Raw genomic sequence first — 26,489 nt, 5'->3', positions numbered from 1 at the left:
TCCTTAAGTGTGAGAAAAAGTTACTTCGGTTAAAAAAATCAAAGAAATTTGGAGAAAGACAAGCGGACCGCCAACACAGGTGGAAAGAACGGTAGGCAGGCTTCAGATACCGAACGGCATAGTTGGTGCCACTGAAGGGAGAAAGAAAAAAGGTTTTCCTTTAAAGTGAGATTTAATCCGATTTAGTGACTTTCAAGATGAAAGTGGCCGTTCTTTCTCAGGGCTGTCGTTCACCCCTGGGATCCAAAGGCAGGCGGAGCTGCTGCGGGTGCCCTCCCCGAGGGCCTGGGACCGCTGGCATTTCCCTCCCGCTGGGCAAGCGGCGACCTGTGCGGTCCTGGAACCTTTGCAGCCAAAAGAGGAGTAATTTTAAGAAAATTTTAAACACGTGCTTTGAAGGGCCTTTATCTTTAAAATGCCATTCCTTTTCAAATTAAACAATCCTAAAATGAAGCTGCAGATGGAAAAATTATTTTCATTTGGAGCATCTTGCAATAACGAGGGCTTGTGCTGCACAGATTTTTTTTCTAATATTTTGTTTAGTCTAGTTTGAACTGATCCATTTATTGAGATTCCTTGACAGATGGCCTCACCCAAACGTATCTTCTTAAGAAAATATGCAGCCTCTTTAATTCTTATTACATTTCTTTCTCTATATCAGTCTTGTGGTCTTTTTTCTTTAGTTGTCATCTCCAGATTTCTGATGTTAATTGTTCATCTCAGAATTCAAAATCTTTAATTATATGTCTAGAGTGGAAAGCATTAGCCTAGGTCTAGTGACAACAAAGCAGAACATTACACGCAACCGACTGTGCATTTTTCTGTGCATTTTGTTCTTTTTAATGGAGGCTTTTTGAGTCAAAACAAGCCTTGGAGTTTAGTGTAGGTTTAATTTAATAAAACTTTCAAAGGGGAAATGAGGGGTGAGATAGCAATAGTAATTTTGGTTTGGAGAGCAAGAAGATACAAATAACATTTTTCCAAGGCCCAGAAGGAATGTTTAGGCTTAAGGGCTCAGAGCCGTATTCCTGATATAAATGCTATGCATATTTCGACGGAAATAACATAGGCATCTGTGTTTTTCTGCTACTCTATCATGTTACAAATTCATGTCCAGTATTCTGTTCCCCCAGCAATCTTTGTCGGTATTGCTGCTTTCCAAGTTTCACAGAGAGCACCTGTATTTCAAGTTACATCTTACCAAATAGAATAGCTGACGTTTTCAGAATGGCAATCTTGTTTTTGTTATTTTCTGCACATAATCTGATTTGTTTTGTTTTCTTAGTGTTTGCATCGCCTTCCTTTTTTAATTTTCTCCCTGAATTTCAATACTGTATTATTTATTCTCTTTTCTGGATCATGTATGAATATGTTAAATAAAGATGGACTGGTAACTGATAGCCGAAGTTTTCCACCTGACACTTCCAACCAACCTGAGATATTGCAGCCTGTCTCTTGTAAACAGTTCTCGTTCCATTATTGGGACATGCCAGTATTCTTGTCCCAGTCTGTATCTTGTTTCAGAGATCTTATTCAAGGATACTTTAGGCAGTGTTGTATGAAGTGCTTCACCAACACCTCTTTAGTGTCCTGTGACTTTTCTCTTTGGCCCTAGTTTTTGAAAGCTGAGCAAACAAATCTTTCCCTCTCACGTCCCACCCTGTAGTCAAAAGAAACAAATTAGGTTTTTCTAATTGAACATGTTCATCATTGTAAGGCCTGAGTTCTGATGGTCTAAATTCCAGCGAGTCCTTGTGGCCCATGTTATCTGTTAACCAGCCACTTCTGATGAACTACTACTAACCATCTGAAGGTCTACATAATGACACAGGGTAGACAATATTCAGGACAGCTGAACTGATTTTTTTAATGACCTTTGGATCTTTTTTCATTTATTTTAAGAGAAAATTTTGGTTTACAGAAAGCTAATTGGTAGATGCAGCACTGTCTTCTTTTGAAAATTACAATTAATTTTTCTCCTCTCTTCCAAGATATTTCACGATCTCATGCTTTTTTTTTTTTTCCCCAGGTGCATCATTAGGTAGAAAACTAAATAATAAATTCATTTTCTAATATGCTAAGCACTTCATGATTGTGACTGGATGTTTTAATTGTGCAATTTTTGTGTTTTCTTTCAAGACAGTTGCCCGTATAAATATGCATTATTTTTAGCTGTCCAATCTTTCATATTTTTCCCAGTTGTTTTTAAATGTTTAATTAAGGTGGATTTCTGTAGCACCTGAACACTGGGTTGCTAACAAATTATTTAATTGGTTTTGGTTCCTGTATTCCAGAGGCAATACCTATTCATCATAAACCATGGATACAGTACTTAAAATTAATTTATTTTTCTGTCATTTAAACAAGAGAGAACTTCTAAGCAATTATCTCCTAAGTTCATTCATGTCACACGTGTTGTGATCTTTTTAGTAGAGAAGGTTTTTTGAGTATATTCCAGCAATTATACATCCAATTTGAGGGAGGGACGCTGGGGTATGCCAAGGCAGGTACCTTTATATATGTATATATATAAATTTACCAATTTACGTAGCAAGTTTCTTAGTACTGCCACCAGGGTATAAACAGCAAATGTCGGATTCTGAGAAGCTCAGTGAGTGATCTTTATCGTAGGTCTCTCCAGGAAAAGCTAAGGATAATTCAGAAGTTCCTATATTAACCCCTTGGCCAATGACTCATTTCTGTTCTATTAGACTAAAGAGTCAAATTAACATCTCAAATGAGTATACCTAAAATTTTTTATGCTATTTAAAAACCTGTAAATGGCTGGCTGACTACAGCCTAAGTCTCTTAATAGTGAATAGTTATGCTTAATATTTTTAAATCACCAAAATTATTAATTGCTTTGAAAGATTTCTTCTAGCAAAGTACAGATAGCGTCTATATGACTCTGCTTGCAATAATCAGCTCCCCTAGGTCAATTAAATGCTTCAAGGTTTACTCAGCAAGCAGACACCCATCACTGCTTCATGTACTTAGATGGAATTGAAGTTATCGCTTAATTATTCCATTTAAGACTGGATGGAAAAGGGGTCATTACGGGTTTAAAGCTTTACTTTCGATTTATATGGCTTGGAAGTATACTTACAAAGATGAGAGCTTTTCTTTTTGCATAAATTAATTTAAAATCATAGACTTTTGAGTGCTCTTCAGAAAGTAAATGGGTTTCTGATTAATTTTAGTTCTGCAATTGCAGGACTTAGTAGTGAACTAAATGTAGACTGAAATCATCAGCAACTTGAAGAGAACTATCTTTTGAAATATGTGTGAAAATGTCAGATGGATCTGCTGAACACGTGTTTCTTTCATAAGATGCAACCAAATGTTTAGGTTTCCAGTCTATATAATGAATTGTACGCAGTGTCTCCCTCTGCCTTCTGTGGCATGTATTCAAGGTGTGAAACCCATTATTTTAAAAGCTTTAAGTTGTCAATGAAATTCGAGGAAAGCAGGGTAATATGTGGCATTGCATTTTGTAAAGAAGCAGTCTGTCCATTTAAGAATGTCACATTTCTCTGTCTGATTTATTGCCATTATATCCGTATGTAAAGCTTATGTGAGAGTCCGCGACACTTATATTGAGAAATGTTACATTCTTCAGATCAAATAACTGCCTAGATTGTCCTTCTATCTTCAATTAGATTGCTTTTCAGGAAGTTCGTAAAATCAAAATTTAGATCACGAATATTTGTTGTAAAATCGGAGAATCAGAAGGGTGTATCGAATGTGAAATATTGAACGACGCTACAGTTTTCCTACCCTAATCTTAGTATTTTCTAGTGAAAATGTTGTATATCCTATCCATTTTCCCTTGTGTACCATCACCTTTTCTGGAAAATATATGATCTTTAAAGAAAATAATTCTCAGGAAGGTGGATAATTTTTCCATCAGTGTCTCATGAAATTAAACTTTTTTCTTTCTTTTTTCTATGTATTTACTTAAATTCTTTTAGGAAGATATTGGAGTCCTGAATTTTGAGTCTGTCTTTCTGTCTATTTTTCTTTTCAAATGGCTTATTTAAGCTGATCATTTAATTTTAACAGGCTCAAGCAAATGCACAGGAAATAGAAATCTGTTTCCAGCAATGAGAGGAGGGCAAACAAGTAGCTCTGCTTAGATCTGGATTCAGATCAGTTTTGTGAACACATTGGCTGCTGTCACTTGCGATATCTTATCCCAAAAGACAAACCTGTTACTGAAACTTAAATAGCTAAAGTGAACTCGGTTTTACTGCGCGTTCTGTTATTTCAGGAACACTCCCAAGAGCAAGAATACCGTACTTTAAAGGTTTGCGTTTAGCAGTAGACTCGGAGCTAGCTGTGACTCGCAGTGTGGGTGTCAGAGCAGAGGTGGTTCACTCCAAGCAGTCGGAAATGCTCAAAGTTGTCACTGCAACCAGGAGCAGGTGAGGGCCACTTACTGTCATCTGGTCTACTGCCTTTTGCAAGCGCCAGATTAGGCTCCAGAGCAGCTTTGTTTGTCTATAAGATGTGCAGCTCGTGTAAATAAAGCTACCACAGGCAGCTCCACTGTGATGGCATTTTGGAACGAAGGGCCCCAGGTTGTCCCACTGCAGTGCATGGAAAGAGCAATATGTAGAAGAAGGCCTACTGCCAAGGAGACAAAATCAATCAAATTGAGGTCTACAGAAGCCAGAGACCTATTATTTCTCTTTGAAAATAAATCATCGTGAGATTAAAGATGGGAAGTATCTCATATGCAATGAAACTAAAGGGATTATCTGTGTGAGGACCACAAAAAAAAAAAAAAAAAAAAAAAAAAAAAAAGATAAGAAAAGATAAAAAAGACGACTTCATGATAAATGGCTACATTTGTTTTACTTAAATCAGACCACCCAACAGTAATATCTTCATGCAATAATACCTGGTATACAGAAAGTATATATACACTGTTAGCCTCTCAGTGACTTTAGATAACATTTCTGGACACATACATGGCATATTGGAGCCCCGTTGCCATTGTGTACGCTTAAAGATATTTTCACCAGTAATATTGTTGTGGCCACCCAGTGGGCAGCCAACTCTTATCTGTAAAGCCAGTTTGAAGAGTGGTGGCTGCTCTGTTGTAGATATTAGCTGACACCTTCTAACTAAATCTTTTGCTTCACTGATCATCAGTCTCTGTGTTAAACAAGCCACAAACAAGCAGATAAAGGAGAGATTTGAGATCACTGTAAAAACTACAACGATAAAGGATTTGCCAGTTCAAAGTCATCTGCCATTTGCCGAGGATTCAAGACAACCAGAAGCTGATGTTTGCTTTACCATCATTTCTCTTTATTTTCAGCCAGTATCCTGTGCACCATTCCATGCATGGCAGAATAATCATTTTCCTTCTAATGCCCAAAGCAGCTGGTGAGTCCTGAGTAAGAAGATTACACTTGCAATGGCAAGACAAGTATCTAAACGCATTAAATTAATCTCCCAGTCCTCCCATAATTGAAGAATTTTGCTGCCTGCTGGAGAATTTTAAAAACGTGAAAGGACGGGGATCAGACTCTGTGCTGCCCTAGCAGTTAGAGCATTATCCTTCATGCAAGTCACTGTGTAAGCAAGGGCTCAGGTGGCAGGGACAGAAAAAATCCGTATTACTGTACCTGCCAATCTTATTCTTACTAGCCTCCTCTTAAGAAAACAGTGCAGCATTTGATGCTGAAACAGAAATTGTTTTTTAAAACATTTTGTTAGCTATTTACGTCCTGTTTTACGAGTCAGATGTATTATTTCCTAATACAGGCAAAAGGCAAATCTCCTAATACTGGCAAAAAATTGCATAAATCCCTCCTGCCAGACTCTCAAATGATTAGATCTTTGTGTTCCTGAACTACTTTTTTTCATCCTCTACCTCATTTTAAAGCAGTGTATTGTAATATAAAGAGGCAAGCAACTGTGGTGTGCAATATTACCAAGCAACATGTGCATTTTAAGTCTTACCATATTAAAAGGGAGAGGAGTACCACTGCCCCCACAGAAATACTTCTCCTTTGCCATGAATAAACCCCAGCAAGAGGTTTCTTTGCATGTTCCTGCTAACTCATGCATCTCCTACTCTGTGGAAACTGGAGAATAAAAAGAAAAAATCCATGAAACAAGTAGCCCAAGTACAACTGTGTTTTCTCCCCATGGTGCTTGGAGGGTTAGGTTGTATTATGGCAAATTATTTTTTTTTTCTAAGCAGTTTTCTTAAATAGTCATTAGATGTTGAAATGCTAAAGTATAGCAAGATTGTTAAACAATTTAAGCTGAAAATACCTAGCAATTTTGCAAAGCTCCCTAACTTCATTATCTTTGACTTTTCTCTCTATGCCTAAAATGAGATTTGCATAATAGCTTTTTCAAGGATCTGTGTTTTAGGAAAGATATGTACTCTCTTCACACTGTGTGCCATATTTTTAATGCTTTCTGCAAAAAAATACAATACCGTGAAGTTAATAATAACTATGAAGTTATATAAAATCAAAACAATTTAAATGAAACAAGAAAGGGTGTATTCTGATGCCAAAATAAAAATTTTATTCAGATAAGACTGACTTGTAATCACTTTTGCTAGTGTAGAAGCAGAATAATGAACACCCAAACACACAAGAAAGGCTGTAAAATGGAAGAGCACTCTGCCTGAATAACAAATTGCCCCTATTTTACAGATGGAAAAACTGGGGCACATAGAGAACTTAATTGATTTCCCTAGTGTCACCCTATAAATCATTGATGTGACAAGGCCTAAAGCTGATTCCATCTGAGTGCTGTGCAGCTCCCTGTTTTCCCGACGCTCTTCAATAAACAGAGTCTGAAAGGATGTTCTCTTCTGTGCAATGAGGTATAGCTGATGCACTGAGAAACCTGAGGTATGAGCAGAAAATGCTATTTGATCTGTATTTTCCAAGGAAAACTTCCAGATATTCTGTACTACTCAGTCCATTTCTTAAAACAGATTTTTTTTGTTTCCTTTCTTTCCTTGTTCAATCCCCTTTCTTCTCGTATGAATGAAAGGGCATATCCTTTCTTTCAGGTTCTGCATTTATTTCATGCTCTCTTGAGTTTGGATCACATTGCTCATCTCAGCCTCTCTGAGAGGCTAACCTCTTCTTCACCGAAGCTGGGTCATGAATAATTTCCTGGAAAGTGAGGCATTACTGCTTCTTCAGCCCTGGAGCAGGGGGAATATCAGCTATGAACAATTATCATCTGTACTAACCATCCAAAAAGGCTTCGTCTTAGGTGTAGCCTGTGTTTATATGACACAGAAATTGCCACACAATTTAGCAGGTCCCCTCACCTTTGCTTCTGTTTTGAGTCCTTTTTTTTTTTTTCATTAAATTAATCTATTTTCAGAGTACCATTTGTAAATACGACTTCAATTAGAGATGGATTCCTGTAGCAAGATGATGAAATGACTGCTATGAGCTAGCAGTCATGACCCTTTATATTTCTTGCCTTCCCATCTGGGCTTGATAAGAGCAAACAGTCCTCACTAGGGCAAACCTAGATGGACTTCTTTGAGAGCATTTTTGGTGCTTCTAGAAGGAGCTTTATGTCACTAGTAGCTCATATTCTGTCTTATTTCACTGCACTGTAGCTTAAAGATGTATGGAGAAATGTTGACATGATTTTACAAAATGGCCAGAATGTTTATTATAAAGCTCGAAAACTTATTTTAGAGGCACCTCAAATGAAGATGTGACCTTGTTCTTCATGCACCAGTTATCTCATAATACCTGAAGAAATTCTGTCCTTGAGTATGTTCAAAAAGTAAAAGGACAGGTAGTTTCTTTACTGGACACGTTCTTTAGCGATTAAATTTAACAAAATCCCTCTAGAAAACATGGCAAAAACTGAATGCACTCTCTCTTTTGGCATTTGAGCATAATGAAATATATTAGAGTCTACTGAATTTTTTTTTGACAAGTATGTTTGTAATCTTTTTCAATCTGTGTTCTTGAGAAAGATTACATACTGAAAAAAGGGAAAGAAAAGAAAAGAAATATAAGAGTATGCCCAAATTCCTGTTGGATTAATGATACTGATGATGATAATCAAAGTTAAACTGAAGTATTGGTTTGAAAGTTGGATGAGGTTTTTGTTTGCTCAAAGATTTTGATTCCATGACTTCTTTTAGGTGAGGAGATTCCTTTCATCTCATAATAACTTTCAAACCTAGAGTGTTAGGAGCAGTGAGATAGCTGATACACTGACCTAGAATTACAGGGATGTGCTAGAAATAGCACAAATAGCTAGAAATGTGCAAGCCATAACCTACGTTCTATAAATACCACTTTCTCTAACACTTGTGATAGGCATGTTTATTGATAATAATGTATGTATGAGGAGTAAATATTCTTGTGAATGTGCCTGCGTAGTTTAGGTAAGGATGCAAGAAAGAGGAGAGCTAGGGAGAAAGATGAATTGCATAAAATGGATTAAAGTTGCAAAAAGTTATACTGTAGCATATGGTAGCGGCCAACATCTGCTGAGTTCAAGGGGTTGTTGCAACAGCTTCTGAAGCATGGCATGGTTTCTGCTCACTGTCTTTCAGCTGATATCCTGTCCCCCGCCAGGATGGCCTCTTGCCATCAGGTCCTGGGCCATCTCAGTGCAAACAGGCCGGAGTTGGTACTGCCTCCCTGCCTTTCCCCTTGGTGCTGAGCCTGCCCCGGTGGGTGGAAACACCGCAAAGATGCGCCTGGATTATTGATATTCCCTATACTGAAATTTAAGATTTGATCTGTCGTAGCCAAAGTAATGGATTTGTCACATGCAAATAACAGGAAGGTGTTTCGGTCGCATCTGAAGCTGGCAGCATTGTATGGACCTGCTGATACAGGAGCACTGGAACTGACTTGGGAGTGGGGGTGGGGGGAGCTGTAATACTTCCCTTTAATTCCACAAGACTGAGACGATGTTGCTGAATTCTGTTACCATCATCGTCTGGCTGCAACCACTAATCAAGTCTCTAGTGTATTGTGGTCATAATCCAACTGCGTCCTAAAATCTTGAACTCAGTTCTGCCAATATCAACTTTATCCAAGTATAAATAAAAAGAAAATATATCTTCCAGGTGTTTGTAACTATTGATGAAAAACCAAATATTTAAAAGAAAAACACTAGAGAAATATTAAGAAAAAATGCATTGGCCTATAGCTCTTTGTTTCTGCAAATATGAAGATTTAAACATATTTTCCAGTAATTACAGATTAAATTCATGCAGTTTTTCTATCACCTCCCTGAATTTACCCTAATCCCTACCATGTTTCTAAAACATTAGAAACCTGGGTGTCATGTGTTTGATTTTTATCATTATATCAGGAAAAGACACAGGGACTACAGTGCAATTTCATGTAGAGGCAACTGGATGCAGAAGATACCAGATAAAATTTTATATTAGTTACAACTAATCAAAATATTTAGTTTTTGTAAAGACCTGACATATATGTTATCAGGTGAAACTAAATTGTGGTGCCAGTTCTACAATGTCCTTAACATAGAGAAAGAGAGTCTTAAACTTGTTTAATGGAACAAATTTCTTATTTTGAAACAGTGGGTTTCATTCCCCCCCCCCCCCCCCCCCCCGCTTTTTTTAAGTGACCTCTAAAAAAACTCTGGATCCCCATCCCCATGATGGGTTTCCTGGCAATCTGTTCTCGCCAGTACAGACCTGTTCATCACAGCCTCCATCACTATAGCTATTATGACAAACAACTTTCAGTCTTCATAATTGCATGAAACACTACACGAAATCCAAATAGCATTATTCTTTTCTCCTGTCTTGCATGCCAGTTTTGGTCTGATCACCTTACAGAAATTAGATTTTGCGCTTTCTGCAGAAAATACATGAATAGATAAAACCCAGGTGATGACTGGCTGATTCTGATGAGGAACATAGAATTTTCCTAGATAGTTGCTGAAATGTGAGAGTGACTAAGAAGTCTTAGGACTGGCCCATTTTGTGCCCCATCTCCATGGTTTGAAAGACAGTTTACACTTACTTGCTAGCATTGCGCCTTTGAAAACGAGCTGCATATTGTCCTATTGCCTTTACTGGCATGCAGCAAAGAGGTGTAAAATGGGAAAAGGGCGAGAATTTTGCAAGTTAAAGTGGAGAACAGTAAGCTTTATCTCTTTGGTAGTTAACATCCCTTGGTACATCTCAATATGGATGAAACTAGAACAGTGGTACAGCTGTCTGACAGCAAGGTGTTCCCTTGCACTGTGCAGCGTATTAATAGTGACCCTTCAGGAGGAGAGCAATTTTCAGGGAAAATAGAAAGAGGATTTCTCTTAGCTTAGGTGTGGTAGAGAAGTAAGATAAATTCAGGAGTTGGGCAATTCATTGAGATGTAGGTAGGTGGAGAAAACCTCACCTGCTTCTTAAGTTTTGTTAATCTAAAGTTGCTGAAGAGTTTTTCTTGGGGGCAGGGGTGGGTGGAGGGAATTACTGTTTAATACTACTCAGATTTTTCTTTTATTCTTATTAGTTATGGGGAAAGTAGCACTCTGAAAAAAGGAAAAGCAGAAGAGAAAAGAAGGGTGGGGAAGGAAAATAAAACACTGCATACCACTGACCTCCTGATGTGATCCAAGATTCCACAAACAGCAGAAACAAATGCATGTATTTCCACATATTTTTGGAACATTTATATGATTTATAAATATGATATATTTATATATTGACAGCAACTGTGGAAATATAATAATGATTTCTGCCTGGCATGGCCAAGCGTTAATAAATTGCTTTTAATAAAGGTAATGTTTCCTGTAACTCTGATTTTATATTGCACTTTAACTGTGATTAACTGTAGATTAAGTACAAAAGAGAATGACCATAAATAGAACTTGATTTTATAATATTTTTTCTTTGCAGGATGGTATTTTCATGCCCTCAGTCACCTTATGTTTGCATATGCATGCTTTTGTCACAGAGACGTAAGAAAATCTTTTATTCTTGAGGCCCTTTTCACAGCTGGTGTGCTTCTTGAGGAAGTTGGGAAAGACTTCAAAGCCAGGCAGATCCACTCCCTTTCTGACCATTGAACACTCTTGAGCAACGTGTAAAAATTCCTCAGAATCCCTATTTTCATGTATGTTGGAAGACACTTAAATCTAGTATCTAATGGTTTTTCTTACCATACCCGCACAAAGAGCTAAGAAGGTCTGATCCTCACATAATTTCTGAAGAAACATTTTTTTTTCAGTTATTTTTCTGTTTACAAATAGTTTGCGCCATAAGGAGTTAGAGGCCAGTGTAGCTATGGTATTATTCAGTGCATTAGCCACTCTGTTTTATTGCTCACGTAACCAATATGCCGGGTTTGGAATTTGAAACCTGCCAGGTGAGAATATAATAACCATCTAGTCTGGTCAGCGATGTGATGGACCTGTAGAATGGCAGCCAAAATGTTGTTTTTTTCTGTAATTTTTGATATGACTTAGTTATTCAGAAAGACTAAAAGTTTTAAAACCTGCGTTACAGATTACAGCATATTCCTTATTGAATCCATCTCTGTGATGAATTGCCCTTACAATTAAAAATTTACATCTCCTCGCACCTTTTGCCATGTTAAAATTCAAACTGCAATATCAGGTGTTGCATTTTGGTTGAGAGAAACCCCTCATACCTTTCAGATTTTAGTATATCTTTTATTGGTTTGTTAAATAAGGACACTTTTAAAGAGAAATTTCTCTTGCATGCAGTGCTTTTTAAGTTAACTTAGTTACAAAGTAGTGAAGCCGTGCATTTGGCATATTTGTTTCTGATGTCCTAGAATGTTCCTGTTTTTTTTTCTTTTAACAGCTTTGCAAAATGTAATGTCCTGAGGCATTTACAATAGCACACAGTTGGGATTTCTATGATGACTATGTGGATAGGCTTGAGAGTTGCATAAATATAAACAAGATGATGTTAGAAAATAACCCTTGGTCCACAATCAGATTTTTTCTTTCTTTCTTCCAGAATAGAAGTGATGCATATTGCGATTTTACTGAACTGTTCTCTGTTAACTTCCTTTAATAGATAATAAAAGAATTGGTCAGAATTATTATTCTAGTAGGTAATGAAGACATGCTTCTCTTCATTAACTATTTTATATGCAAATAGCTATCTGACATACTTTTAAAGGATATTAAAATGCATAGCAGCTAGTTTGATGGTAGTGAATATTAAATTTTAACAACATATTAAGTCGTATCACATTTATCACTCTTTAATGAATCGTTCACTTTGTACTTTAAGCTCTCGATGATATTTCTGTCTGTCATTCAGCAGAATGTAACTAGAAGTTTCAGTCTTTCTAGGGCCTTACCTTATCTTAAATAGAAGAAGAAAACCTGAAGTGTGTAATTTCTAATCATATATTTACTATATATTTGAAGCTATCTTCAAAATAAAAGAAACTAATGTCATTGCCCTAGCCTCATTAACTTTGTCAGCCTCTGACCATGTTCAGATGCCTGTGTTAGCAGCCTGTGATTCATGTATGCAGAAGGAATTTTATTCTTCTTTTGAAAAGAAAGCTGATACATATTCATAGTTTTTTAACTCTTTCAGGTAGTGCTGTCATTTTGTGGTTTTAAGTTACTAAAAGAGCAAAGTTGTCTGCCGTTTATTTTACGTGTTGTTAAATATATTGATAGTGCTTTTGGTGGATTGTTTTGGGCAGGAGTTGCATTTGAAGGATTTGGGGAGAGGAGTCATTTTGGACCTTTATTTTTTTCCTGTTTTGTCCCATCTGCTCTTCTTTTGTTCTCAAGTGACACGAATGGGGAGTATTGGCTTCAGTTGCGGAAAGAGCAGAAAAATTATATTGAAGTTTTGGAAAGGAGCCCAACTTCTTGGAGGAGTCTTTTTGATCTATTTAATTCAAAAATACCAGGCTAAAGGCATCCGGTGTTACAGTAGGGGCTCCAGTATTGTGTCAGTGAAGCCAGTATTGACAGTTGAGTTGAGTCAATGCTTTCTTCACTTTGGGATCTGTTTTCTTGTACCTAGTATTTTCACCTACTCCCATGCTTCCCTGCTTTCTGCTGTCTGTGAGGTTTGCTGTTCTGCCTGGGATGCACTGAAGCGATGTCCATGTTAGGGCGTTTTATTATTAGTGGTAATTCTTTCCAACGTTTGATGATGCTGGATCTGTACTGACAACTATATTACATTAATCTGTGCTACACCAGCACCATTTCAAAAGAGCCACTGGTGGTGACTTTTGTTATCAGTTATTTCTGTGTGTAGGATAGGCAAGACTTTAGTCTAAGAAAACAACAGTTTTCTATTGTAAGTTCTGGCCAAGTTAGTTGATAGGGTGTTTACCAAGATGAAGAGCTGTAAATTCTCCTATAGCTAATACTTGTCTGGGCTTATGCAACTGTTAAAAGAAATTACTAAGGCAGGAATTGCATATTGTTGCCTTAGCAACTGCCACTTCATATTGTGCTCAAAGCACTTTGAAATATGCAGTGCATCTTAAGGAATTGCTTCCAACAGTAACAACCGATCTGAAGTAATTTTAAATAATTTCACAGAGGAAGCTGAATGGATATCATTTTCTAAAAAAGACCACCATAATTTTTAGCTGGTAGCCGCATTTCACCAAGGGGTTAGCTAATAAGAAAAGAAAAGAAAAGAAAAGAAAAGAAAAGAAAAGAAAAGAAAAGAAAAGAAAAGAAAAGAAAAGAGAGAAAAGGAAATGCCCAAATGGCTGTTTGCACAATGCCACCAGAGTCTATGTGATGTGGATTCCTTTAAACTCCATCCTCCATTCTAGAAGATCAGCATTATTGGTTAGTTTCATATATTTTGTTTAAAATGTCAAGTTTTTCTTAGGATAGACTTTTTCCCTAATTTTTTTGTTTGGTTGGTTGGTTGGTTTGTAAATTATTGTGGGTATACAAGGAAGACAGGGACTTAGAAATATTTTACCTATTCCTGTATTTCCCTTTCCTGTTTTGAACAGATCATTTCAATTGGGACTTTGTCTGTAGAGTGTTGCACAGTTTTACAGGATTTGTTAGATAACGTCAAATCACTGGCTTTTGCCAGTGTTACGTTAAGACACTTGCTCAAGTGTTCATGCAACATGATAGTTCCAAATACGAATTCTGCATATAATATTTTATATTGCTATAGCAACTTCCCCAATTTTCTTGTCACTACTCTGTGAGTTGGGTAAGTATTTGAATTAGATTTTGTACACGTGCAAACTGAGTTTGAGAGAGCATAAAGTGATATCCAGAGTTGCTTAGCAAGGCTGTGCCAGATCCAGAATAGAAGCCTGTTCTGCTACCTGGCCTTGGGTTTTTTGCTACTCGAGGCCAGGTTTACAACAGAAAGAGCTGAAATGAGAGGGATGTTTTTAAGAGGCAGTGTATAGCTCCCCTTTCTGAAAACTGATTTTCCTTTTACGATATTGTACGCAGTTAATAAAATTCAGAAAGGTAGTGTGACAGAGTTGTCAACACTCTTACTTTCATTATTCCTTTTCTAGACAAGTGGAGCAATGAAAAGGAGAAAGAGAGAGAATTAAAGCATAAACTTACAGAATTTAAAAGGAGTCAGATATTTTGAGGACCAGTTGTCATTTTTAGGTCACCACTCACATCTCTGAATATAATTTTCCTCTGAGCTGCATGGCAGGGCTTGTATGTGCTTGAGGAAGCTACATTTTCACAGCAGGGGACCAAATCAGACCGAAGCAGTCAGATGCAGGTGCACAGTAATAGAAAGGATCTATTTACCCTGAAGCGTGAGCAATGGGCCAAGAAAGCAGGAGCAGTCTTCCTCTGTCGCTCGCTTCCTTCTCCCCCTACTTTTCCCCTTCTGCATTGATGTGCTGACAAATTCATAAGGGGACCAAATAGTTGTTGTTTTAATGAAATGCATTGCTTACGGCTGAAGGACAGAGGCACCTCTTTTTCTTATGATGATTATGTACTATTAGAGCTGTCTGTCTTTATATCTAATTCGTCCTGTTTGCACAGCCTCAAGCCAGGCTGGCAAAGGGTTGAAAGAGTTTATCCTGTGGGCATCTGTTGCCTGTATCCATTCTGAATTTTTAAATGATGCTGTGGAAAGAGCAGTATGTCTGAAGCTTGTGTTACTGTTTAGATATTATAAATCATACATTTCATGTAATTTTTTAAAAATAAAATTCCTGTAGCTTTACTTAAAGATGGACAGTTTAATAATGGTGGTTTGAAAAAGTCAGCTGTGTTGGTTAGCAGTGAAATGGGACACACTTACATATACTGGGTACTTTTTGCTTGGGATTCTGGAGTTCTCCAGTAAAAGCTAAATACTTTCATACTGAAGATCGTCCATCACTGTTTCCAAGATTGCAAAAAATCTGAATGATTTAAGTAAGGGAAAATCTCTGGCTCTTAGGAAGTGTGAAATAACAAAATATAGCTCTATTGGACTTAAATGCACAAAATTCTAGATGGTATAATGAGACCAGTGAATTCGACTCTCTTTTAATAGTTTCATTTGTAATTCATATCTTGCTCTGTGATCTGTGTAAGAGGGCTAGAACTTTGTTTTCCTCACTAATTAGTGTCATTTTAGTACTAAGGCAGCATTGCCTAAAGTCAGGATTTGGGAAGAGGAAGCAGGAATATGTGAAATTCACTTGGCAAATTCCACCACTTACCCTGCACTACTGAAAGGGCCAGGCTATCTGCTTCTTTCCTCAGGTGTAAAATGGGCCAGATTCATGTTGTAAAGATTAATGTGAGAGGTGCTTGCATGATGTAGAAGCTGCAGGACTCTAAATATTAATATTATTTTGCTATTACACTTCTTTACAGGGCTATATACAAAATATAGAGAGCAATACGAGGAGAATCCATTTGGGATTGGGCAGTCATACTAGCATAAGCCCTAGCAAAATACAAGTCATCTATACTGTATTCTACAAAAGTATTTTTATTATGGCATAAAGATTGCTATACTAAGTCATTGAAAAGTTTTAAATTTATTGCTTCCAAATCTCCACATTTAAAACACTAACAAATCTGTAGAGATAATATGAGACAAATCCATTCAGAGCCTCTGGTACTACCTTTGGAAAGAGAGATGTACACCATCTATGTTGGAGGAATAGTGTTAATAGCAAAAAACAAACAAACAAACAAAAAATAGTACCAACTACATTTTTGAAAGAGTGGAAATTGATGTTTTTGGCATCATCAACTTGAGACTGTGTGATAAGTTCCTACAAACTGCCTTTTTTACAGAGGGGTTGTGGCACACACACTCTATTCGATGGCGAAATGCCTAAATAGAAGGCTTAGAGAATGCTTAATTATGATTTTTGATAAATTTGGTCTCTAACTTTCTCTAAGGAAAGATACATCACCTGCATAATTAATAAAAATTTGTATTAGTTATAACACCACTGAAAAAACAGAAGAAAAGCATACTGAAATTGCTGTAGAATGCAGGCTTTCTAAATTACTTTTGCTCAAGCTTTCTTATACTTAGTAAAGGCTAAAGTATGCGTGTTTATCAGAAATATTCTGTACGTCAAAATAATCTGCTAAAAGATGCGCACACAAATTGTGGCAATATGTGTTTTCTATTGTGTGCTTTATGATGTATTTAAATAACAAAGAAAGGAAACTTGTTTTACGTATAGTTTCAAAGCCTTTTCCATGTATGTGTGTAGCTACTAAATATACTCCATAATCTTTGGGGTCATAATCCAAGCCACCGTCCATCAACACTGATCACTCATTGATTCATCCTGAAAGGAGGCTTTGGCTATGTTTTCTAAATCTGTTGACATGACTTTGTGTGTACTATGCCTTTTTTTTAATGGGAGAAGCATGGAAATACAGCAGTTATTAAAGAAAAAAAATAGCCAAAGAGAAAGTCTTTTAAAAACAAAACTAGAAAACAGTCAAAGATTAAAATAATATATAAACAGTGAGAAAAATAATGTGAAACATGCTCTGGGTGTAATAAGTGGTAAGTCAAGCTTGAATGGTTATAATTCTCATTAACTAAAAAAAGATTATGAATATATTCTATCTGAGTATAATCGCAGTAGGCCACTGTTGACATTACGTAGCCATATTCAGTCAAACATGCAAACAGGGTCAGTCTTTTGCACCTGTAGTACTGTGGAATTTAAAATCGGCCTGGTGTTGTACATGATGCAGTCAGGTTTTTGTTGTTGTTGTTGTTGTTTTTTTTTTTTTTTTTAAGGCAGAAAAAAGTGCTAAAAAGACAAACCTAATTTGACTGAAGCCCAGAAAGATGTTTGAAATTTCTTAGCATTTATTCATTTTAGAAATCCAGCCAGCTGGAAAAATTGAATTTTATGATGCTCAGTAAAGGAGAATCTGAGTTATAGAATTATCATGTCAGAATTTCCTGTAGGATAAACGAAAATGAAACATAAATTCGTAAATGAGTTGGTTACAAATTAGGAGATTTACAAGCTACCCGGCCAGTGTTGCAGTGTGGGAGTGATGGGACTAGTAGTGCTTGTTGTGTTGTTCTCAGTGGAAACAAGTTCTCTGTGTAAACAAGGCGACCAGCTGGGGGTTTTGCGGTGGGAGAGGTTACCAGCAAGTCTTTTACTGTTGTCCGTTATTATTTTCACGCTGTCCTCCAGAAAGAAGATCCTGCTTCTAAAGGAGCCTTTCTAAAATGACGATGCCAGCGCTGACTTTGTTCCATTCTAAATGGCTTTGTCGGAATTGCCCTTCCCTGAGCTTCAAAAGTCACACATACCTGTGGAAGCAGATGAAAGAATAGGAATAAAAATAAGATACTGAATTACTTCTGCTGGTACATGCCTGAAAAAAATCATCAAAGGTTATTATAATTATGACTGTTATTAGATATCGTGTCTGATTTCTGCATATTTAAATTCTTTCTGAGTGAGGTGAAACATAGGCACTTACAGATCCCAGGGGAATAATTGCAGAAGTGATGACATATATTCTACTTCTTGAACGAATTTCAATACCAAAGCTGCATTCTACATACTTATATTTCTTCTTAATTATACTTGGGTGCAAGACAGATCGTCATTTTCTCTCTTACAAATGTTTCTAGCCAATTAGTGTTGTAGATTATGAGTACCCAGTGGCCTGACTCATTAAATAGAATTTTCCTTTTCTGTCATTATGGTAAAACAGTCCACAAATATCTGAATACTGTCTTTCTCTGTGAGGTCAGCCTTGGCCAACATTACAAACCCAGTAACTTGAGCAACTGAACAATATTGGGTTACCTGCGCTCATTGTAATAGGCTATATCATTTCCTTGTGAGTGGGTGTGAGTGTATACGTGTATGTGTTGTAAACGGGAATAGGCTGTTCTGCTCCTCTGTACTTCTTATACTTAATCTTACCATTAAGTTTGTTGCTATGTGGTGAATTCATTCCTCCTGATTTCTGCCTGTTCCCAAGAAATTCTGAGCACAAAAGTTCCCTGTGAAACATAGAGACCCATCTATGCTCCTTGTGCTCGTGGAAGCAGAGATCAGAAAAATTAGCAATGTGCGTCTGAAGAGAACACCACATGTATCAATTGATTCAACACAGATCGTCTTTTTTCCTTCTTCCCTTAGGTTTTGTTTGCTTGGTTGGTTGGTTGGTTTTGCATAATGTACTTGCCACTGTCATCTGAAAGCATGAAGATAATACGGGTAACTTGGAATATCTCACAGGTGGGATTCGTGGAAAGGATGGAGGCAGAAGGGAGAATATTATGACTAGAGAGAACTAGGGAACTGCAAGACATGTGTGGATGACTTACAGACTTAATATTGCTTTCCACTGGTTTTGGAAAGTTAAGATATTGATAAATAATGTGAGACATGGCTGGTTGGTTGGTGTGGGTGATTTGCAGTGCTAAACAGCGGTGGTGTGTTTCCCCAAGGGTGAGTATAGCTGAACAAACATTTCCTCCTCCTCTTTTTCGCAACATTGCACAACACCTCAGACTTCCTGTTCTAGCACTATAATGCCATACGGGGTTGTGATTTTAAAAGCTATGGCCTGAAGTATCACAAAAAAACCCCAAACTCTCCATTCCGGGGAAACGTTCCTTGTAATCTTGTTACCAGCATAGTTATTTCCAGTACCTTCTTGACATGCATTTGCAAAACTGTTCTGGGGATTTGAACTGAGTATCTGTTTCTTGAAAGAAAAAATCACCTTAGCATTTAGAAGAATGGTAAATGGTTACACTGAATTTAGATTACAAAAGCCTGAATATATGAATATACTGTATGTATTGTTATTTGTAATTACAGACTGCCTAGAGAAACATTGATATATATTTCAAATATGCTACAAATAGCTCTTAAACTCCTCTAAAATACATATTTTTTTTTCCACTATGAGGATTCTGTTGCTAGGTCTGTGAATCAAGGCTTGTTCCTGTTCTGTTGTGGTCCTGGGGAATATATTGTAACTGTAGTTTGGGAGAGGATGTGGGTACTCACCATCCCCCTCATTCTCCAGAGTTTCCTTTGGGAAGATCCCAGGTGTGTGAATAGGGAGGGCAGGTATTAGGTGTTCCACATGACCTTAATTTCTACCTGTTTTTCCTTTTGTCATTAATTGTCAGAGAAAATCATAAAAATCTTGTATGTTACTTTTCTTGTAACATGTAATCAAGACGTCATTATCTAATCTGCATCTTCTTGCTAGCTCACCAGGGCCTTATGATAGAGACTCAAATCTTCTGCATAGCAGCCATCACTAGGATATGGAGGATGTCCAAATCAACAACTGGCTATGCCGCTGGGATTGGTAACAGGGTTTTGGATTCTATGACCATGGAACATAGTTTGAAGATCAACAACTGGTGGGGAGAGATGGGATTCACCTCACCAAGCGGGGCACATTTGCCTTTGTCAACAGGTTGGCCAGCCTAGTAAAGAGGACTTTAAACTAGGTAGGAGCAGGGAGGGGAGGTGTCATAGAGACAGGGTAGACAACAAAACACAGGCTGGGTTGGAGGGCCTCCAACGGGTGCATGCAGCTGGGGATGTGCGTTTGGGACATGGCCATGGGGGACCCCCGTACACCCTCCCTGGGAAACCTGTGGGCGTCACCACCTCTTTGAAATGCCTGTACACCAATGCAGGGAGCATGGGGAACAAACAGGAGGAGCTGGAGATCTGTGTGCAGTCACAGGGCCATGAGCTCATTGCAATCACAGAGACATGGTGGGATAGCTCACGTGACTGGAATGCTGCCATGGATGGCTCTGTGCTTTTTAGGAGAGACAGGCCAGGGAGGCGAGGTGGTGGAGTTGCTCTTTATCTGAGAGAGCAACTGGAATGCATCGAGCTCTGCCTAGGGGTGGAGGAGGAGGCAGTTGAGAGCTTATGGTTAAAGATCAATGGGCAGGGTAACACAGGGGACACTGTTGTGGGTGTCTACTACAGGCCACCTGACCAGGAAGAGAAAGTTGATGAGGCCTTCTATAGACAGCTGGAGGTAGCCTCATGATCACAGGCCCTGGTTCTCATGGGGGACTTTGACCACCCTGACATCTACATGCGTCCCTATGAGTAAGAAGTGAAACATAAGGGGCAGGAGACCTGCATGGTTGAGCAAGGAGCTCTTGGCCAAATTCAGACAGAAGAAAGTACACAGAATGTGGAAGAGGGGACAGGCTACTTGGGAGAATTACAGGAATGCTGTCAGAGTATGTAGAGATGCTGCAAGGAAGGCTAACCCCGTTGGAACTGAGTCTGGCAAGGGATGTCAAGGACAACAGGAAGGGCTTCTTCAAACACATCAGCAGCAAGAGGAGGACTAGGGAAAATGTGGGCCCACTACTGAATGGGGCAGGGGCCCTGGTGACAAGGGATACAGAGAAGGCAGAATTACTGAATGCCTTCTTTGCTTCAGTCTTCACTGCTAAGGGCAGGCCCAGGAATCCCACAACCTGGACGTGAGGGAGAAAGTCTGGAGAAGGGAAGACTTTCCTTTGGTTGAGGAGGATAGGATTAGAGACCTTCTGGGCCGGCTAGACATCCACAAATCCACAGGCCCAGATGGGATGCACCCAGTGGTACTGAGGGACCTGGCAGATGTTGTTGCCAAGCCTCTTTCCATCATCTTTGAAAGATCCTGGAGAACTGGAGAGGTGCCTGAGGACTGGAAGAAAGCCAGTGTCACTCCAGTCTTCAAAAAGGGCAAGGAGGACCCAGGCAACTCGAGGCCAGTCAGCCTCACCTCCATCCCTAGAAAGGTGATGGAACAGCTCCTTCTGGATGTCATCTCCAGACATATGGAGGAAAAGAAGGTGATCAGGAGTAGCCAGCCTGGATTCAGCAGGGGGAAATCCTGCTTAACCAATCTGATAGCCTTCTCTGCTGGAATGACTGGCTGGGTAGATGAGGGCAGAGCAGTGGACGTTGTGTACCTTGACTTCAGCAAGGCTTTTGACACTGTCTCCCCTAGTGTCCTCCTAGGTAAGCTCAGGAAGTGTGGGTTGGAGGAGTGGGCGGTGAGGTGGATTGAGAACTGGCTGAAAGGCAGAGCTCAGAGGGTCGTTGTCAGCGGTGCAGAGTCCAGTTGGAGGCCTGTGGCTAGTGGAGCCCCCCAGGGCTCAGTCCTGGCTCCCATCCTGTTCAACTTCTTCATCAGTGACCTGGATGAGGGGACAGAGTGCCTCCTCAGCAAGTTTGCTGATGATACCAAGCTGGGAGGAGTGGCTGACACACCAGAGGGCTGTGCTGCCATTCAGAGAGACCTGGACAGGCTGGAAAGTTGGGCAGAGAGGAACCTCATGGGGTTCAACAAGGGCAAGTGCAGAGTCCTGCACCTAGGGAAAAATAACCCTAGGCACCAGTACAAACTGGGGGCTGACCTTGTGGAGAGCAGCTCTGCAGAGAAGGACCTGGGAGTGCTGGTGGATGACAGGTTGACCATGAGCCAGCAATGTGCCCTTGTGGCCAGGAAGGCCAATGGTATCCTGGGGTGCATTAAGAGGAGTGTTGCCAGCAGGTGGAGGGAGGTGATCCTGCCCCTCTCCTCAGCCCTGGTGAGGCCTCATCTCGAGTCCTGTGTCCAGTTCTGGACTCCCCAGGACAAGAGAGATATGGAGCTACTGGAGAGAATCCAGCATAGGGCTACGAGGATGATCAGAGGGCTGGAGCACCTGCCCTACGAGGAACGGCTGCGAGAGCTGGGCCTCTTCAGCCTGGGGAAGAGAAGACTGAGGTGGGGATCTTATCAATGTGTACAAGTATCTGAAGGGATGGTGTCAAGGGGACGGGGACAAACTCTTTTCAGTTGTCCCGTATGACAGGACAAGAGGCAATGGGCAGAAATTGAAGCACAGGAAGTTCTGCCTGACCGTGAGGAGGAATTTCTTCCCTGTGAGAGTGACGGAGCCCTGGACCAGGTTGCCCAGAGAGGTTGTGGAGTCTCCTTTTCTGGAGATCTTCAAGGCCCGCCTGGATGCAACCCTGTCTAACACACTCTAAGTGACCCTGCTAAGCGGGGAGGTTGGACTGGATGATCTCCAGAGGTCCCTTCCAACCTTACTGATTCTATGATTCTATGATATCTTCCCAAGAGTGGTCATGAATTTAATTTTTGCTCACAGATTTTGAAAGATTGGAGCAAAATATGAAAATACATTGTTGATTCTTGAGATAGTGACAGTAATAAAAGCAGTAAGTTAATTCAGCTTGCTAGACAGTTACAATTTGAAGAATATACATTTGTCAAATAGTTTGGAAAAAATCTAGGGTACATTTAAATGAAACAACTGGGGATGGGCTCTGACTGAAAATACGAGCTAAATATGTCTTCAAGCTTTGCAGAAAACCAGAGCTAAACTTCATCATACAACTTTAGTAATGGATGAAATAAAAGGTGTTGTGGAGATGATTTTGAACTTTGCAGAATGTCAGATCCTGATTCATACCTACATGGCAACTAACTGGAACTGGTTTTCCATGTGGTCTTTCATTTGACAGAATTACAATTGATGCCTTCTTTGAACTTCTTCTTTGAATGTAGAAGTTGGGACATATAAATACAATAATACACAGTAGCTTAATAATTACTGCATCTGTGAGTTGTTAAAACGTTACTTCTTCACTGAGTCTTTTTACTATATAATGGAAATTTCTGTGCTGATGTGCTGTCATGGATATTAATGTGATATCTTGAGTACAGCTTAGTGATATTGCTGAAATGGGATAAAAAGATGCCCTATACAAATACATAGTAATTGTGTCTTTAGGAAAAAGAAAAAAATCTCAAATGGATTAGCTTGATGGTATCTAGGAGTTCTGCAGTGTTGTGGTTACCTGTTTACTGCTTAGTGTTGTTTTATTTGTCCTGTGGTTGTTTTGTGTTCTTTTGATTTTAACTTATACTAGGACTTGTTGCAGAATTTGATGCTGAAGGGGAAAATTTTGATTTATTGGATGAAGCAGCGATGGACCACATGCATATCTAATGTTTTTATTTCTATTACTGTGTTAATAAAAATCAGTTTACAGGTCTGAACTGGCTTTTCATGTTAAGCCATTACAGTACTGCCGTTCTAGCCCTTAACTGTGATCTCTCACCCTTTCAGTTTTAGACTAAATTAAGGCTTTCTCCGCTTCCTTGCTGACACTGAACTTCCTAAGAGAATTTGTTTCTTCCTCCTAAGTGTGTTTGTTTAAGGTTGCAGTTCTCTTCAGAGTGGGATTTGTGGGTTTTGTTTTCTCAGTCATCTCTCTTATCTTTTATTTTGCAGGTTGGTGAGAGGCAGAGGGTTCTTGTAACAGAGGAATCCTTTGATTCCAATTACTATGTCGCTCACAATCGGTTCTATGAGCAGGTACCGTAAAATAAACAAAATGACATCTTTTTGCTTTATCTTTGCTTTCTGATAATCTCTGCAACAGTGTGCCACAGTGCAAAGACAAGTAAAGAAAAAGAAGGCACCCTTTCCAGGAAAGGTGTGACAATCTGGACTTATTTGTGAGAAATTTTGTGTCTTTCTGTGTTGTAACTTTCCAAATATCAAGTTTGGAAAGTTTTATCAATATCAAGTTTTATCTCATCTCATAAATGAGAAAAGTATTCAAATGGTTCAAAACACTGTTCATTATTACAGAGGTTTTAATTTGTGAAGTCTCAGAAGCATTTTTTCTTAGTAGTTTAATCTTGATAATTTCCATACATCTTTCAGAAAATCCATGCAATTTGCCAAAAATTTAATTTCTAACAATGGAAAAGGTCAGAAAAGATCTTGGTGCAAAAGAAAGGCTTCTCTTGTTTAAGTTAACACTTCAGTCTGATATGTTGTATTTCCTGCTAGGTAATTTCTATAAGTGATTCTTTTCACACAGAAACGTAATCTTTATGAGCCAGGATGGAAGTACAGGATCTGTTTCACAAAATCATTATTTTTACTCAAAAGTAGATGATTTGTTGAAAGCTTCTTTGAATCATCTGTATTTCATTCTGGTTTTGCGTTTGGCTTGTTCGTCATTTTCTTGCCCTGAGCTGCCTGACTTTGGTTTTGCTACATTTAGTTATTCAGTTGTCCTATCATGCTAGGCTGTTGATGATGATTATGCTTGTATAGTCGAGCAATAGTGCTTTATTTTACTCCCATATATGTTAAAGCACTTTTTTTTGCTTAGTATTAAGTAATATTACTGCTTTGGAAATACCTGTTTCTGTTGGATATCTAGTTCACTAATTACTTTTTTTCCTCTGTTTAAGTCTTGTATATCTCTGTTTTTTGCTTTTGTAGTGTGTCAGTCAGATTTGAAGAATATGGTTCACCACGTAGAGATTAAAAAGGATTTGCCTGGGGCTTTTTAGTGTTTAGTAGTTGTTTCATTAAATTTTCATTAATTAAACAAAAAGCAGTATGTGAAAAAGTGTGGATTTTTCATGGTTTATTTGTATAGCACCTAATACAGCCCCTGGCTGGGACTGGTAAAGATTACACTAAGTACAAATAACAACTTTGGTGGGAATTTTAAATTTTGTGGTGGAAAAAATACTTCCTATTATCAAAATGCTTATCTGTTCCGTAAAATAAAAATACTATAAGCGATATCTTTGATAAGGGTAATATTCTGCTGCACACCCAGATGAGCAGAGGACTGGATACTAAGTGGCTGACTTTAACATTAGTAAATGCAATGATAGTAAATTTAAAACCACTCTTGAGTGACTAAATATTGTATTATACTTTAGAAACTGAAGTTCGGAGTCCTAATGTCATGTTCTGTTAACTCAATATTCTCTTTTCACTGAAGCTTTTCTGTATTTAAAAGGTTTTCCAGTAAAGCTACATCAGCAGAGCTACGTTGGCAGACTTCCTGGCAGAAATACAACTTAAATTTGTCAGAAGTTTTGATGATGTAGTTTGAAGTAGTTCATTGAGCAGAGTAGTCTACAGTGACTGAAAACTACTTTGCCAGATTAACAGTTGAGATTGGGGGTTTTCTTGGCAAAATTTAATTTCTTAGTAGTATGTTTTTTTTTCCCTAACAAAGCACAGTGCTATCCGTAATCACGAATGTAGGCTGAACCTGGCTGCTTACTGGTTTACAGAACCTCCCAGATATTTTCACTTAACTTCTGTCATCTTCTGAAGTAGTAATCGTTTATCTGCTTCTGTGTCCTTGGGGATTTACTTTTAATACTCTTACCGATATTTCAAATATGGAGATACCAAGATTTACAGAGATCACAGGCCTAGTGGTAGTTAATTACCTAATTTCCCTGATTTAAATTTGCCCACAGAGATCTATATGGAAAGAACTATGGTCTAGTCCCATTGTAATCCCATCTCAGCATTAGGATCGTGATTTTATGCTTGCCGCTTAGTTCCAGTTAGCCTCAGCTTTCTCATCTCGAAAAGCCAGAGAGGTCTCCTTGTCTTAAAAGACTGTTAGGAAGCTCGGCAGAAGCTAGAATCTGGAAACTCCTACAGTCACGAGCTCCTTGAGACTTCAAGGGAAAACTGTTAAAATTCTTCATGAATTGGGAAATTTCCTCCAAGTTGAACACCTAACACCTGCTGCAGGTGAAACTAGAGAGCCGCTGGTTCACTGGAGGCACTGATGTCTTCTGTGATATTCAGTAACTATATCCTTGTCTTTATTTGAAAGGTTCTTGTGCCAAAGGAGCCTCTGTTAATGGGTAAGATGGTGGAAGTGAATATTTATGAAGCCGGTAAACATTTTATGAAGGGGCAGCCAGTGTCAGATGCCAGAGTTTACACTGCATCCATCACCAGACCATTAGCAAAAGGAGAAGTTTCTGGTTTAACAGAGGTGAGTAAAAGGTATTTTGTGCGTTCCTACACTAGTAAAACAGCAGCTGTTCAAGCATAATAATTCCAGGCTATATATCTGTTATCATTTTATAGTTTTCCTTTTATGTATGCATGAAGCTTTAATCTTTTCTGACAGATTGAAATCTGAATTTAAAAGTTTTTTTTTTTTCCTGATGCCCAT

At 38.6% G+C, this 26,489-nt stretch overlaps 1 protein-coding gene across 3 annotated transcripts in view; it reads left to right on the top strand.

Annotated features, from left to right (window-relative positions):
• The window catches only part of CDKAL1 (CDK5 regulatory subunit associated protein 1 like 1), a 415,077-nt gene that overhangs the window by 364,102 nt on the left and 24,486 nt on the right, over positions 1-26,489 (top strand). For 2 of the 3 annotated variants that reach the window (XM_062569908.1, XM_062569909.1), the window contains 2 exons: positions 23,762-23,845; positions 26,142-26,306. The exons of the other annotated variant lie outside the window; for it this stretch is intronic. In XM_062569908.1, coding sequence (XP_062425892.1) covers positions 23,762-23,845; positions 26,142-26,306 — 249 coding nt within the window. The remainder of the gene's footprint in view (positions 1-23,761; positions 23,846-26,141; positions 26,307-26,489) is intronic. 3 annotated transcript variants of the gene reach the window in all.

Source organism: Rhea pennata, chromosome 2 (assembly GCF_028389875.1).
Source record: "Rhea pennata isolate bPtePen1 chromosome 2, bPtePen1.pri, whole genome shotgun sequence".
NCBI classification, from domain to species: domain Eukaryota; kingdom Metazoa; phylum Chordata; class Aves; order Rheiformes; family Rheidae; genus Rhea; species Rhea pennata.
The sequence above is the reverse complement of the archived record's forward strand: the minus strand, read 5'-3'. Positions and strand labels throughout refer to the sequence as shown.